General features: G+C 46.4%; 1 protein-coding gene across 7 annotated transcripts in view; it reads right to left on the bottom strand.

Moving 5' to 3' along the window:
• Window positions 1-16,316, bottom strand: part of KYAT1 (kynurenine aminotransferase 1) — a 35,845-nt gene extending 19,529 nt beyond the window's left edge. Inside the window, exons 1-2 of one of the 7 annotated variants that reach the window (XM_055316684.1) lie at window positions 13,874-14,011; window positions 6,196-6,277 (exon numbers count right to left, since the gene is read on the bottom strand). In XM_055316684.1, coding sequence (XP_055172659.1) covers window positions 6,196-6,220 — 25 coding nt within the window. In that variant the 5' untranslated portion in view covers window positions 6,221-6,277; window positions 13,874-14,011. The other 6 variants (XM_055316695.1, XM_055316714.1, XM_055316675.1 and 3 more) reach the window with 6 other exon arrangements.
• Window positions 16,317-16,469: the final 153 nt, after the last annotated feature.

Genomic DNA, 16,469 nt, shown 5'->3' with positions numbered 1-16,469 from the left:
GAATCTGCCTTTGGCTCAGGTTATGATCGCTGGGTCCTGGGAATTTGCCCTGAGTCGGGCTCTCTGCTGAGCAGGGAGCCTGCTTCTCCCTCTCCCTCTGCCCCTCCCGCTGCTTATGTTCTTTCTCTGTCAAATAAACAAAAAGTCTTAAATAAAGACAGATAGAGAAAGAAAGAAAGAAAGAAAGAAAGAAAGAAAGAAAGAAAGAAAGGAAGGAAGGAAGGAAGGAAGGAAGGAAGGAAGGAAGAAAGAAAGAAAGAAAGAAAGAAAGAAAGAAAGAAAGAAAGAAAGAAAAAGAAGCTCAGCCTGACCAGGGCAGCTACTCAGCTAATCCTTCCTAAACCCCAACCCAGCCCAGCCTCTTCCCCCAGGGTGTTCCAAAGCATTTCAGAGCACTGGCCATCAGCCATCTGTCCAAAGGTGGGGGCATTTCCTCCTTACATTCTTCAATCACCTCTCCAGAGTATCTTCTTGGGCCAAGCCCTGGCCTAGGGTTGAGATTACAATAGGGACCAAGCCTGACAGGGCCCTACCACACCAGTCGTCAGTCCCTGAGGGGGCAGAGGGAAGAAGAGATGTCCCCAAGCAATCTCTCCTTCATTCATCCAGCAAATATTCCCTGACAAGTACAAAGGCATGTGTTATGGTTTGAACTGTGCCCTCCAATAGTGTATGTTGAAGTCCTGACCCCTAGTACCTATGAATGGAAATAGGATCTTTCTAGAGGTAATCAATGTAGGGTGAGGTCATGTTGGAATAGAATGGATTTTAATCCAATATGACTGGTGTCCTTAGAAGGGAGAAGAGGGGCAGCCCCGATGGCTCAGCAGTTTAGCGCCGCCTTCAGCCCAGGGCCTGATACTGGAGACTCAGGATCGAGTCCTGTGTCGGGCTCCCTGCATGGAGCCTGCTTCTCCCTCTGCCTGTGTCTCTGCCTCTCTATGTCTCTCATGCATAAATAAATAAAATCTTTAAAAAAAGAAGAAGAAGAAGGGAGAAGAGTCACAGACACACAGACAAAAGTCCACGTGAAGATAGAGGTGGAGTTTAGGGTGGGATCTACAAGCCATGGAACCGCATGGCTGGTTGGAAACACTACAAACTAAGAGAAAAGCATGGGACATATTCACCTTTATAACCTTCAGAGAAAGCATGACCCTGCTGACATCTTGCTTTTGGACACTGAGTCATTAGAACTGTGATGAAAAACTTTCTGTTGTGTAAAACCATCCAGCTTGGGGTACTTTGTCCCAGCAGCTCCTGGAAATTAATGCAATGGGACACTAGAAGGCGCTCTTGGCACCTGCCCAGGTACCTGGCAGTTTGGGAGGGCTCTTGGAGGATGTGGCATCGAGCTGAGTCCCAAGGCAGGAAAGGTGTGCCTGGCGGAGAGGACGGTGCAAAGACCCAGGAGTGGAAGAGAACTGCGAGATGCCAGGAGCTGAGAAGTCAGTCTGGCCAGAGTTTACTCTCTAATTTCTCAGAAATGAGTCACTTCCCAGGGGAACCCCTGCAAGACGTACTCCCTCATCGCTATAGCTAAGAACCAGAGCTTTGAGCAACAAAGGGGAACGTGATTATTATCCATGGAGGGACATCCCATTGTGTGTCACATGGGGGAAGGCGTCAGTGTGCTCCAGCCTCACTCGGCCAGGGGACATGAAGCCCATGGCCAGGTCTGAGTCCAGCGCTGGTCACAGTAGGTACCTACTGTATGCCTGTTGCATACTCTAGGGGGACCAACTGTCCTGTCTGTCCAAGAATGAGGGGTGTCTCAGGACTGGGACCATCCTGGACAAATGGGGATGATTGGTCCCCTTGGATTGGCCGAATGCAGGGATGGCTGCCTCTGTTCGGAGTTTGGTGTCCTACTGACTCCTCCAGATGGACTCTCGCCTGCCCCCTCCTGACCAAAATCTACAGATGTCCAGCAGGCTGATCCTCTTTCTGACACCCTCACCCACATCATTCCATGTCTATGAATTCTGTCCTTTCTCCTAAAGTGACTGTACGTTCTCTGCCTTAAATTATACTTTTATCATCTCACTGGATCACAGTGGTGGGAATAATAATAATGAAATCAGCAATCAGCTCTAATCTCCTGAGGGCTTACTTTGTACCAGGCACTGTGCTAAGGACCATATGTCATCGATCCCTTTAAACAGCCCTGGTAAGCAGGTGCTTTCTTACCTCCATTAACAGGCAAAGACACTGGTAATAATGATAAAATAACAACTAACACTCATATTGAGCTCCTGCAGGTTGAAAGAGGGTCTGTATCACCCAGTGCCCAGCACAGGCAGAAGGTCACACTCGAGAGGGGAAAGATCCAGCTCGTGGCCTCCCCTCTCCTCTGCTACAACCCCAGCTCTTCCCCCTCTCTGGGCACTGCCTGCTCTGGGAAAAGGTTGGTTCCTTGGGGTAAGGTGGCCTGGGCACCCCCCTGGCTCCACAGAGACCCCACACTGGTGAGGATGTACTTAACCAGTCCCACTGCCTCGGAGGGAGTTGGAGCTGGAAACCAGGAGCTGGCTTTCATGGCAGGAAACTTCCCAGGTTGGGGGGAGCGGTGTCTGTGCCTGGGGCGAGTCTTGGGGTATGGGAATGAGCATCACACTGCCACCTGTGGGGCAGGTCTGCTCTACTGCTGCCAAACTCTGTGCCTGCCCAGAACTGGGCCCTGAATAACCCCCGGGGAGAGGATTATATCAGACTTTGGTATCACTCAGATCTTGGCTGTGTGAGCCAAGGCACCTTGGCTCATTCACCTCTTTAAGTATCAGTTTCCCTATGGATAAAATAAATAGAAATAAGATAATTCAGGGGCTCCTGGCTGGCTCAGTCAGAAGGGTGTGTAACTCTTGATCTTGGGGTTGTGAGTTTGAGTCCCATATGGAATGTAGAGATTACTTAAATAAATAAAAAAAACTATTAAAAAAACCCTGATGATTCTTGGAAAATACATTCCTTAGTGCCTGACACATAAGGCTTTGGCTGCCTGACCTTTGGCTCAGGTCATGATCCTGGGATTGAGTCCTGTGTTGGGCTTCCCATAGGGAGCCTGCTTCTCCCTCTGCCTCTGTCTCTGCCTCTCTCTCTGTGTCTCTCATGAATAAATAAATTTTTTTAAAATAAATATTTTTAATAAAGATTTTATTTATTTATTCATGAGAGAGACACACAGAGAGAGGCAGAGACACAGGCAGAGGGATAAGCAGGCTCCATGCAGGGAGCCCGACGTGGGACTCGATCCAGGGTCTCCAGGATCACACTCTGGGCCAAAGGCAGGTGCCAAACCACTGAGCCACCCGGGCTGCCCTAAAGTATTTTTTTTTAAAAGGTGCCCAGTAATGATAGATGTTCATAACAGAGTAGGCACTCCATGAACACTCTTTGAATCACTATAATATGACACATAGGGGCTAGATGTGTGTGGATTCACTCACGTTTGTTGGCAGGGCTGACTTCTCTATGAGGCCTCCTCAGTTGGCATGGTTGATTCTGAGGACCCACAATACTTTGAGGAGCCCATAAAATATTTTAATTGTAACTTATTTTAAAATAAGAAAAACAGGGCACCTGGGTGGCTCAGTGGTTGAATGTCTGCCTTTGGCTCGGATCACGATCCTGGGGTCCTGGAATCTAGTCCTGCATGGGGCTCCCTGACAGAGTCTGCTTTTCCCTCTGCCTATATTTCTACCTCTCTCCATGTGTCTCTCATGGATAAATAAATAAAATCTTTTTTTAAAATTTAAAAATAAATAAGGCGATCCCTGGGTGGCTCAGCGGTTTAGCGCCTGCCTTTGGCCCAGGGCGCAATCCTGGAGTCCTGGGATCGAGTTCCACGTCGGGCTCCCGGCATGGAGCTTGCTTCTCCCTCCTCCTGTGTCTCTGCCTCTATCTCTCTCTCTCTCTGTCTATCATGAATAAATAAATAAATAAATAAATAAATAAATAAATAAATAAATCTTTAAAAAAATAAAAAAATAAAAAATAAGAAAATAAGAAAAAAAGGGGAGGAATGTAATAAAGATGAATGTATAATAATGAATCCAGCCTGGATGATAATCATTCTTTATACCACATAGTTGTAAAATATAATTTCTACTGGGGTGCCTGTGTGGCTCAGTCATTTAGGTATCTGACTTGATTCCAGCTCAGGTCATGATCTCAGCGTCATGAGATCCAGCCCTGTGTTGGACTCTGCATTGAACATGGAGCCTGCTTAAGATTCTCTCTATCTCCCTCTAACCGCCCCCCCAAATATATATAACTTTGACTTTTTTAATGGAGAAAGGAACTCATAAAAATCATAATGTGGCCTTGAACATAGGTAAATGACTTCATGTATAAATATGAGCAGTTGCATTGAGTATATGCACACATCTCTGTATCTGTGAGCATGCAGGTGTAGTGGGAGCAGTTTCCATAAATCTGAAGCAGAGGAAGAAGCCACTGGGAGATCTGAGCCAAGGGCAGGAAGGGCACAGGTGGCCCTGTGGGTTGCTGTCACCCAGAAACACCAGCAGGTGTCAAGGTGGTGCCCTCAAGGAGGGGGCTTGGGGGCTTGTTGTTCTGGAAGCTGCCAGCAGGGAGCGCGCCAAACCAGCTCTGTCTAGACTTTCGGCTAGCTGGCCCTGGGACTCCACACTTTTGGGCAGAGGGCAACCTTTGTGCCTCAAGCAGGGACTGTAGCTTCACTTCACAGAGGAGGCCCACAGCAGGGAGTGTGATGGTCCGGGCCTACGGTGAGGTAGGACTGCTGGCTTTCCAGTCTAGAGTCCTCCCACGGCCTGGGCTGACCCAGGGACCTCCACTGACACTTCATTCACAGGCACCTGAGGGCTCTGCAGGCCACCTTTCCCAAGCCATACCCACCTACAACTCGCCATGCATCACCCCTCAACTTCTAGGACACAGGTCTTTCCTGGCCAACTGTCCTATAGCCCCAAGATCTGTCCTAAGGGTAATGAGAGTGGACTTTTAATCACTTCATACTTTCTCTGTGCCAGGCAGCCTGCCAGCACTATATAGATTCCATCACTTTAAAACCTACGAGAAAGGCTCCATCAAGGGTTAAGTCACACATGTGAAGCCACAGTTAGCAAGCAGCAGAGCTGGAATTTAAACTCAGGACTCTGACTTCTCAGAGTCCATATTCACTGCCACTGTGGGACAAGGGGGGGCTCCAAGCAGTGACATGGTGGCCACTTGGGTCAGATTTGTATTTCCAGAAAGAAGCACAGATAGATGGATACTCAATGGGAAATAAGGGATTTTGGTCTAGTCACTCACATATTATGGATAGAGATACTGATGACTAGGGAGGAGAGATGATCAGCTCAGATTCCCCTAGGACATGGTCATCTGAGTCACAGTCCTGGCATGTTTCTCATGTGAGTAGGCTGGCTCTTCCAATAGACATTATGTACCAGGCAGAGAGTAAGCTGCTCCATAAACTTTTGTTGAGAGAATGAATGTCTATCACTCTCACCAGACAGTGAGCTCAGTCAGAATGATGACTTGCCTCTGTTCATCTTTTTATCATTACCACTTGGCTCAGTGCCTGCCACAAAGTAGATGTCTATCTTTTCATTGCTACAGCAAATATTTATTGAACTTCTATTACATGCTATGCCCTATGTTAGCTACCAGGTATGTAATGGTGAATAGGATACCTTCCTTTTCTTCAAGGAGTACACAGTCTAATGAAGGAGACAAGTAATGAGGCCATTTGAATTTAGTATGAGCCTCAATATATAAACAGTTCTTATAAATCAATAATGAAAGACCAGCATCTCAATAGAAAAAAAAAGTGGGCAAGAGATACAAATTCACAAAACAGAAAGTAGTCAAAAACTTGAAAAGATGCTGAATCTTACTCATAATTAATAAAATGCAAACTAAAATGAAATACTATTCTCTGCCTCTTAGATAGGTTGAGAATAAGAAGATTGAGACTCACTAAATTGATACTACCATGCACTAACAGGTCATAATCCACAATCTGGGAAACACCAAGTTAGAGTGTTCATTGGTATAAGTTGTAGGGGGCAACTTCACATAACAACATACATTACTCTTTGACTCAATATTTCCTCTCTAGGAATTTATCTTACAGGAACATTCACACATATACACAAAGAAGTATACATCTGGATGATCAATGCAGCATTGTGTGTGAGACAGACAAACCTGGAGACAATCCAGTGTTCATCATTTGGGGGCTGGTCCAATATATTGTGAGTTATCCATACAGTGGGAAATGGTGCAGCCACTAAAGGGAGTAAGATTAAGATTGTCCTTAGCATTGTAACATGGAAAGATGTATAGATTACATGAAAAAGGCAGGTTGATATCAAAGCTTACTACAAAGCTGCAGCTAGCAAAATAGTGTGGTACTGGCATAGACACACAGACCGCTTGAACAGAATACAGGGCTTAGAAATAAACCCAAACAACTATGGTCAATTGATTTTTTTAAGTCTTTTTTTTTCTTTTTTTAAGTAATCTCCACATCTAACATGTGGTTTGAACTCATGACCCTGAGTCAAGAGTTGCATGCTCCACTGACTGAACCAGCCAGGTGCCCCTGGGCAACTGATTTTTGACAAACATGTCAAAATGACTTAATTTCAACAAATGTGCTGGACAGCTGGGTAGTCATATACAAAAGAATGGAGTGGGACCTCTAGTTCACCCAATCCACAAAAATTGACTCGAAATGAATCAATGACCTTGATCAACATTCTTGATCATTTCCTTTGATGCATTAATTTTAATTTTTACTAAGTCCAAACATAGAATAACCTTACAACCTGGCAATTCCACTCCTAGGTATACAATGAAAAGAAATGAAAATGCACATGCACACAGAAACTTGCACATAGAGATGCCTGGGTGGCTCTGTGGTTAAGCATCTGCCTTCGGCCCAGGGTATGATCCTGGAGTCCAGGGATCGAGTCCCACATCAGGCTCCCTACATGGAGCCTGCTTATGTCTCTACCTCTCTCTCTCTGTGTGTCTCTCATGAATAAATAAATAAAATCTTTAAAAAAAGAAACATATATAGATGCTCATAGTAGTATTATTCATAACTGTTAAGAGGTGGAAATAATCTATATGTCCATCAATGGGTAATTGAGTAAGTTGGTGTGTCCATACAATGGAATATTATCCAGCCATTAAAAGAAACAAGGGACGGGACACCTGGGTGGCTCAGTGGTTGAGTGTCTACCTTTGGCTCAGGGCGTGATCCCGGGGTCCTGGGATTGAGTCCCACATCGGGCTCCCTGCAAGGAGCCTGCTTCTCCCTCTGCCTTTGTCTCTGCCTTCTCTCTGTGTCTCTCATGAATTAATAAATGAATAATAATAAAAAAAGGAACAAGGGACGTACCAACCCACTCTGCAACTCGGCTGTGCTTTGAAAACATTACACTGAGTGACAGAAGCCAGATATAGGAGGTCATGTAGTATATGGTTCCTTTCATATGATATATCCAGAATAGGCAAATCCTTACAGTCAGAAGGTTAGTAGTTACCAGGAGATGGGAGGGAGAAATGAGGACTGATTATTTAATGGGGAAGGGTGTTTTTCTGAGGTAATGAGAAAGTTCTGGAACTAGAGGTGGAGGTTGTACCATGTCGTGAATGCCCTAAATGCCACTGACTTGTGCTCTTTGGAATAGTTGACTGTATGTTATGTAAATTTCATCTCAATTTGTAAAATGTACAGTAATAAAAAAACAGCTGGTTGAAGAACAATATAACCCCAGTGGCCTTTTTTAAATTACAGAGAGACAAATAGGTATGTGATGGTGTGTGCATATACCCATACACATTCAGACAGTCCTCTCTCCCTATTATCGTGAGGAGCTGTAAAAATAACCATGTAAGCCAAAATCATTCAAAGAGAACTTAATAATTAGTGGAAAAAATTATGATTGTTCTGTGACCTTGGGAAGTTGCTGTTAGAACATTAAAAACTCTCTAATGGTTTGTTCTAAATGTACAGAGAAATTAAAAAATAGTAAAACTGGAACGTCTGGGTGGCTCAGTGGTTGAGTGTCTGCCTTTGGTTCAGGGCATGATGCCGGAGTCCTGGGATTGAGTTCCACATCGGGCTCCCCGCAGAGAGCCTGCTTCTCCCTCTGCCTCTGTCTCTGCCTCTCTCTCTAGGTCTCTCATGAATAAATAAAATCTTTAAAAAAAAAAGAAAAAATAGTAAAACTAAAAGCAATACATTTAATATTTACTGAATTACTAATGTAATATAAGTACAAAATAGTAAGAATTATGTGTTTTCTTTCTTTTTAAAAATATGTCAATGAGGGGTGCCTGAGTGGCTTAATCAGCTAAATGTCTGACTCTTCCTTTTTTTTTTTTAATATTTTATTTATTTATGTATTCATGAAAGACACAGAGAGAGGCAGAGACATAGGCAGAGGGAGAAGCAGGCTCCCCACGGGGAGCCTGATGTGGGACTTGATCCCAGAACCCCAGGATCATGACCTGAGCCAAAGGCACACACTCAAACACTGAGCCACCCAAGTGTCCCTAAATGTCTGACTCTTGATTTTGGCTCAGGTCCTGATATCAGGGCTGTGGGGGCTGTTCTGCATTTAGTGGGGGGAGTCTCCTTGAAATTCTTCCTCCCTTTGCCTTTGCCCCTTCCCCTACTTGTGCATACAGGTGTGTGCTCTCTCAAATAAATAAATATATAAATATTTAAAATTATATATATCAATGAGGTGCCTAGCTGGCTCAGTCGGTAGAACGTGCGACTTGATCTTGGGGTCATGCATTTGAGCCTCACATTGGGCACAGAGCCTACTTTAAAAAAATATCAGGGATGATCTTTGGGGTAGATACCCAAAGGAAATGAAATCACTATTTCAAAGAGATATCTGTACTCCCCTGTTCATTGCAGCATGATTCACAATAGTCAAGATATGGAAACATCCTATAGGTTCATTGATGGAGGGATGACTAAAGAAAACATGGTCTGCCTATGTATACAATGGAATGTTATTCAGCCTTAAAAAAAAAAAAAAAAAAAAAGGAAAGCCTGCCATTTGCTACACCATGAATGAATCTGGAGGGTGTAATGCCAGTTGAAATAAGCCAGACAAAGGTTGTGTGGCATCATTTATATGTGGGATTTTTAAAAATAGTTATTTATTTTATTATTTTTTAAAGATTTTATTTATTCATTCATGACAGACAGACAGACAGAGAGAGAGGCAGAGACACAGGCAGAGGGAGAAGCAGGCTCCACGCAGGGAGCCTGACATGGGACTCCATCCCTGATCTCCAGGATCACACCCTGGGCTGAAGGCGGTGCTAAACCGCTGAGCCACTGGGGTTGCCCGTATTGCAGAATTTAAATTTGCTAGGAGAGTAGACCTTAAACTTCTCTCTCTCTCTCTCTCTCACACACACAGCTCTCTAAGATGATGGATGTTAATTGATAGTGAGAGTCATTTCACAATGTCTACACATATCAAATCATCATGCTGTGCACTTAAAAAAAAAAAAACTTTTGGGATCCCTGGGTGGCGCAGCGGTTTGGCGCCTGCCTTTGGCCCAGGGCGCGATCCTGGAGACCCGGGATCGAGTCCCGCGTCGGGCTCCCGGTGCATGGAGCCTGCTTCTCCATCTGCCTGTGTCTCTGCCTCTCTCTCCTTCTCTCTCTGTGACTGTCATAAATAAAAAAAAAAAAAAAAAAAAAAAATTTAAAAAAAAAAAAAAAAAAAAAAAAAAAAAACTTTTTTTACAGAAGGAGGGAGAGGGGGTGGGAGGAACAAAGGGTGAGAGAATCTTAAGCAGGCTCCAGGCCCACTGCAGAGATCTGAAGTGGGGCTTGATCTCATGACCCTGAGATCATGAGCTGAGCCAAAATCAAGAGTTGGACACTTAAGCAACCGAGCCACTCACGCACCCCCTCATTACGTTGTACACTTTGAATGTATGACAATTTTATTTGTCAATTATAATTCAATAAACCTGGAGGTAAATTATCCAGAGGAGCGTGACCAGTGCTTGGTTTCTAGTAGCATAACAGGATATGGAACAAGCATCTGTTCTCAGCATTCATGAGTTAACTAGCTCCTTTCTGAGTTTACATCAACTTCAAATATTTCATGCCTTGTACTTTCAATGTTGTGAAGTAGATCTGGGTGTTCCTTTGATGTGATGTTTTTGCTGGCATCCCTTCCTCTGGGACGCCTTCATCCTTTTGGTCAGAAAGGCGTGCATTCTGTGTGTTGGTCAATCTACCTTCACTAAATTTCTCTGGTTGCATACCTAGAGTTTCTGGAACAGCAAACAACTGGGCTGTCAACTTTCCCACAGCCAACTCTTTGTTTCATCATTCCACTTAGGTTCAATGCAAACTTCCCATTCAGCCTTATCGCTTAGCATGTCTTTGCAGCACTTTCGTCTTTGTTGACCAATTCCCTCTCCTGGTTATCCATTTTTGTAGCCTGCCGCATGGGTTTATCACTTGGAGGCAGGAGGCAACACAACTCCAAGCTTTGGTATCTGTGTGTCAACTGAATAGCATGCACGGTGACCAATCACTGACAGGCTTTGAAAGAAGTGATGATTAGTCACCGACCACAAAGTACATCTGCTATTTCCACAGGGATTTGTGGACTACAGAGTAGCAAAGTTCGTACTTTATGCAATTACTCATAGTTAATAGAATATCACAACTGAAATTAGAACAGTGTTGTTGAGGACTAGTGTTATTTAACTGAACCTTGGTGCCTGAAACTCGTTCTGCTGTGCAAAGTAAGGACTGCTTGATTATGTATATGTTTGTACATAAGGCTGTCTCCAGGGACACTGCTAAGTTATTAATAGTGGTTTCCTTTGGGATTGGGTTGGAGTCTTATAAACTTCAATACTTTTTTTGGGCGGGGGGCTGTGAGGCTTTAGGATCAAACAGGCTTAGACTGAAGCCATTTACTAGCTGTATAGTTTTTAGCATATTATTAAAGCTTTTTTTAAATTTTTATTTATGATAGTCAGAGAGAGAGAGAGAGAGAGAGGCAGAGACATAGGCAGAGGGAGAAGCAGGCTCCATGCACCGGGAGCCCGACGTGGGATTCGAAACCGGGTCTCCAGGATCGCGCCCTGGGCCAAAGGCAGGCGCCAAACTGCCGCGCCACCCAGGGATCCCCTTAAAACTTTTTTTAAAAAAAGATTTTGTTTTATTTAATAAGAGAGAGCAAGAGAAAGAAAGCATGAGCTGGGGGAGAGGCAGAGGGAGAGGGGCAAACAGACTGGGATCATGACCCCAGACGAAGACAGACACTTAATGGACTGAGCCACCCAGGCACCCCAAATTATTAAAGCTTTCTGAGAACCATTTCTGAATCGGAATAATGATAGCAGCCACCTCATAGAGTTGTCGTGAGAAGTCAATGAGATGACACATGAAAATCACTTAGTGTGGTGCCCAGAAAGAGTCTGTGTTTCACAAATATCATCACTGTTATCGTTATTCCTCCAATATTAGCCAGAGTACTGCAGTGTGGGCACTGTGGGCACTGTGGCAGCTCTCGGAAGCCAGGCCGCCTGGAGGGAGCGTGGATAGGCAACAGATGACCTTGAGGACACCTTCCAGGGTAGCTCCCCAGGCATCTAAGGTCTCAGGCTTCCATACTGCCAGGCCAGGGGCCAGCTGCCAGTGATTAGTGCCCTCCCCAAAAACACACGCCTCCATTAGCCTCCGTAGCTACTGGGCCACCTTCTTGGCCAGCAGGTGAATGACCTCTAGGGAAATGCCTCAGTGACAAGCCCCTGGCAGGCTGATGTCAACTACACCTCCCATTGGACTAACCTTGCCAAGCAGCTTTTAGAGTTGGCCTGAATGTACATTTTGCAGCTCCCACACATTCTCTCCTCTTCCGAACATACAAATCACTTGCTTTTGTTTTTTATTTTTTTTTAGAGATAGGGAGAGAAGGGTGGGGGGGATGGCAGAGGGAGAGGGACAGAGAGAATCTCATGCAGGCTCCATGCCCAGTGCAGAGCCCACTGTGGGGCTCATTCCCATGACCCTGAGATCATGAGCTGAACTAAAATCAAGAGTCAAAGGCTTAACCAACTGAGTCACCCAGGTGCCGTTTTTTTAATTTTTAATTTTAAGTAGGTTCCATGCCCAACATAGGGCTTAAATATACTCTGAGATCAACAAGAGTTGTATGCTCTACCACCGGAGCCAGGCAGGCACCCCTCGTTTGCTTTTGGATAGACACCTGTGCCCCTGCCTGGCATGCCCCCTAGTCCCAGCTCTGCCTCCTCTCTGCCTCTGTGTCCACCTGGGCCTTCTTCTGAACTCAGAGAGCACCTACTATACATCTGACCCCTGTGTTAAATTCCTTAATCTTCAAAACAATCTACTAAGAAGGTATTACCATCCCTATTTTGATCAGAGGAGAAAAAACAAAGCTTACTCAGCTGAGAGCCTGAGCTGGGATTCAAATCCTGGTTTGCCTGGCTCCAGTAGTCCAAAGTCTTTCCCCCAACATCCCTCTTTCAGGACGTGGGTGCTGCTGCCTCTATCAGCATCCCTGGCTGCAGACTGCAGACCAGCAGCCCTTGGGGACTGGAGCCATGCCCCTTTGGGCTTCTAATCCACATGGCAGCTTGCAAGGGCATGCAAGGGAATTTTGGCTTTGCAGCCTGGCCCCATGCCACCTAAACCAATTCTATGCAATATGGAGAGTTGGTTTTAGTGTTTCTCAAAAGGGGTACACTTGGTATTTGGGGAGAGTCAGTTCTTTACTAGACAGAGCTATCCGGTCTGGAAGGATATTTAGGATCTCCTGAGCTCAAATATCAGGGGCCTCCAAATACTGAGAAAACACAAACCATAGTGCCTCTGGAGAAGCGGCCTCGGGAGGGGGACCATGCCCAGGCAAGACCAGCCAGTTACACAACAGCCCAGAAAATGAAAGCATGGACATGGACAGAATGATCCCAAGCTCCATTCTGAACCAGCTATGGGACCTTGGTTGTGCCATGTTGCAAGCTCAGGCTCAGCTCCCTACTCTGTACAAAGGTGTAACAATGATGCAGTCATTCACAGAAAGCATTCAGTACAGGTATCGGCCCACAGGAACCTGTCACTAAGAAGCTGTTAACATGGGGCACCTGAGTGGCTCAGTTGGTTGAGCGTCTGCCTTTCAGCTCAGGTCATGATCTCAGGGTCCTGGGATCAAGCCCAGTGTTGAGCTGCCTGCTCAGTGGAAAGTCTGCTTTTCCCTCTCCCTCTGCTCCTTCCCTCTACTGTGGTTGCTTACTCTCAAACAAACACTAATCTAAAAAAAAAAAAACAAAAACAAAAACAAAACAACACAAAAAACCCAATCCTTTCCACAAAACTTAGTTAACCAAGCAGGACAACAAAGTCTCTTGCCTGGTTTTTCTTTTTTTCCTCTTTTTTTTCAATCTAAAAACAGAGAGTCTGTATAAGACAAAGGTTTCGTGAAAACTTGAGTCGATGGTTCTCCCAAAGGGAGGCAACATCTTGTCTGGAGAGATCTAAGAAGCATAGTGACTTACACAGTTCCCCTTGACTTGGGAATTGGCAAAGGAGAAAGAAATGACTTCTGGTTTCCAGGCCACAGGGCTTGGTGGGTAGAGACCTTGAGTGAGACACAAAGTAGGTAGCTCACTCCTTATTCCTCCTGGCACAGGATCCAGTCCCAAAATCGAAATATCACTCTTTAAGGCAGTTTTACACATGGGGGGAGGGGGAATATATGAATTTATATATTTAATGCCCGGCAAGAATATTAAAGAGAGTCACGTCAGTTTTACAGATGGAGAAACTAAGGTTCAGAGCAGGGAAATGACTTACCCACAGTCAGAGTCCCAGAAAAGCACAGAAAGACCTCAGCTGCAAATCCAAAGCTTATACCACTGTCCAGGAATGAGGAAGTAGGATGAGCATTTGCTGATTTTTTCAAGGAGCTGGCAGTGCCACATGGGATGTGGCCCCACATCTGTGGGTACAGGAGTGGCAGTGATTCCTCTCCCACAGTAGGTAGCTAAAGTGACTTTGGCCTGCTGGCTACAGAATCAGGGAAAGAGGTCATGCCCAACACCTGGCAATCCGAGAACCCATGTGAGCATAAACAGCCGGATAGACAGAAACTTCCTGTACCAGCACCTTTATTCATAAGGGCAGAGTTCCTGCTACAGCAAGTTGGCTGCCAATCTGGAGTGGGAAGGAATTCAGGTGTGGGGGTGGGGATGGGGGTGTCCAGGGGAGAGGTGAACGTGTCAGTAAAGTTCTTCCTTGTTATTAACTTTCCTGTGTTCTTTATCGCCCCCACCTGGATTATAAAATTGGGAAGTCCTACTCTTCGGAGATGCACAAAAGTTAAGTGTGGAGTGGAGGGTGGAAAGCCACAGATGTTGGCATGGGAAGGCATTCTCCAGGGGGAAGAAGTGATTCATGCAGAAGCCAGACTGAACATTTCTTACATGCATGGTCTCTTATCATGTTGGTTACCTTCAGGGATGAGCACACCTCTGCTTGGGTCTCCAGCCTCATCATTTCTCCTTCCAGATATCCTACACATTCTTCAGACACAGATGAAAAGTCACCTACTTGGAGAAGCCCTCTCTGACTCCACCAGGGCTGAGCCAGATGTTCCTGCCATTGTGCTCCCAAGGTCTGAGCTTCCAGGGACCACAGAGCTCATCAGAAATGCTAATTGCCCATCACAGATGCTAACTGCTGGGTTGTCTGTCACCCTCACTAGACTTCAAGAGCAGGAACAGTGTGTCTGTCCTGTTTTCCACCAGATCCTCAGCCTCTGGAGGCTCAACTAGGACCGTAGATCTCCCAAAGCATTAGTGCTGTTGATCTCTGGAAGCTGAGGGAGACCCCAGAGCCCAGCAACCTCTCAGTTAGTGGGGGAGTCGGGTCTTGTGGGGACCCCCTTTGGGCAACTTCCTTAATTTCTCTATGCTTCACTTACTGATCTGTAAAATGGGGGCTAATCTGCATGTAAAACACAAAGTAGATGGGAGCACCAGTGGCAGCTGTGGTCCTGCTTGCTAGTTCTTTGGTGAGGACATGGAGGCTCAGGGAGGGATGTGCCAGGTTCACAGTCTTGAGGCTGGAAAGGGGCAAGCCTTGAACTCTAGTCTGGGCTCTGGCCTCCAGTGGTTCCTCTCTTCATTCTATAGGTCTCCCTCTGATCTGTTCTATCTGTTCAATCAGTAGACAGACAATACACAGTTACTGGATGCTGACTGTGTGCCAGACCCCATGGTGGGTGTCACACGGCTGATAACAAAAAAGCTTCTCAGTGGGAAGTGGGATAAGGAGACCCTGGTCATTAGTGTAAAACCCTCCAGAGGTCAAATTCCAGGTTCTCTCCTTCCTGGCCATGAGACATTACTAAAGTCCCTAATCTCTGAGCCTTATTCCCTCCTCTCATGACGGGGGAAAATCAGACCTTGCAGCAGGAGGGCTGAACCCAGGCACTGGCTCAAGGCTTGATGGATGGCGAGCCTTTATATCTCCACCACCAACCAATCAATCAATCAATTCTCCCCCGTGGCCTGGGTCCTCAGGGCTCCAGCTCTCCTGTCCGAGGCCACCACAGTTAACCACTCGTGCATCCTACCAGCCGGCAGGTGTGCACACCTGCAGACACGCACTCTCACACACGCTCTCTTCCACAAACTGTAGTGCCGATCATCGCAGCTCTTTGGCCCTTCCTTGTTTCAACTAAGGTATCCTGGAAGTGGTTCCATGTTAGTGCATATGGAACATTTTTCGTTTTAGTGGCTGCACCGCATTCCACGGTATGGATTATTTCTCAACGGGATTGCCGTTACTATTGTCAGTGCGGGACCTGCGAGGGCTCGGGCTCCATGGAGAGGGTATCGGTTCCAGCCCCGGCTCTGCCCGCTAATGGCCGAGCTGCCTCGGATTTCTTCCTCTCCACTGACACTATCGCGGGGCTGGGGGTGCGGCATGTGATTGCAGAGAGGACCGTCCGAGTGTGGGTCGGTGTCAAGCGCGCGCAATTTATCCCCGCGGGCGGCTCCAGGCTGGGTTAAGATTTCGGCGCAGCCACTCCGCGGTACCAGCAGCATCAAACGCAGCGAGTATTCCGGCACAAACGAGCGCGGAACCGCTTACCAGGTCCTCCGGCCTCGGCACCCGGCCTCGGGGCAGCAACGCGCCGGCACCGGCTACTTACTCTCGCCGTGCCGGCTTCCCCGCTTGTCCCCCAGCTCGCCCCGAAGGTTACAGCCGTCCCTCTCCCTTAAGAGGGCCGAGCCCGATCTAGGCTACTTCCGCCCCAAACCAACATGGCGCCACCTGGAAGCCGAGGGTGTGAAGACGCAAAGAGAGTTCCCATCAAAAAGATGGCGACTCCCTAGCCGCCGCGCTCGCGCCGGTGGTGACGTCACTTCCGGGGCGGAGGAGG

Source organism: Nyctereutes procyonoides, unplaced genomic scaffold (assembly GCF_905146905.1).
Source record: "Nyctereutes procyonoides isolate TBG_1078 unplaced genomic scaffold, NYPRO_anot_genome, whole genome shotgun sequence".
NCBI lineage: Eukaryota > Metazoa > Chordata > Mammalia > Carnivora > Canidae > Nyctereutes > Nyctereutes procyonoides.
The sequence above is the reverse complement of the archived record's forward strand: the minus strand, read 5'-3'. Positions and strand labels throughout refer to the sequence as shown.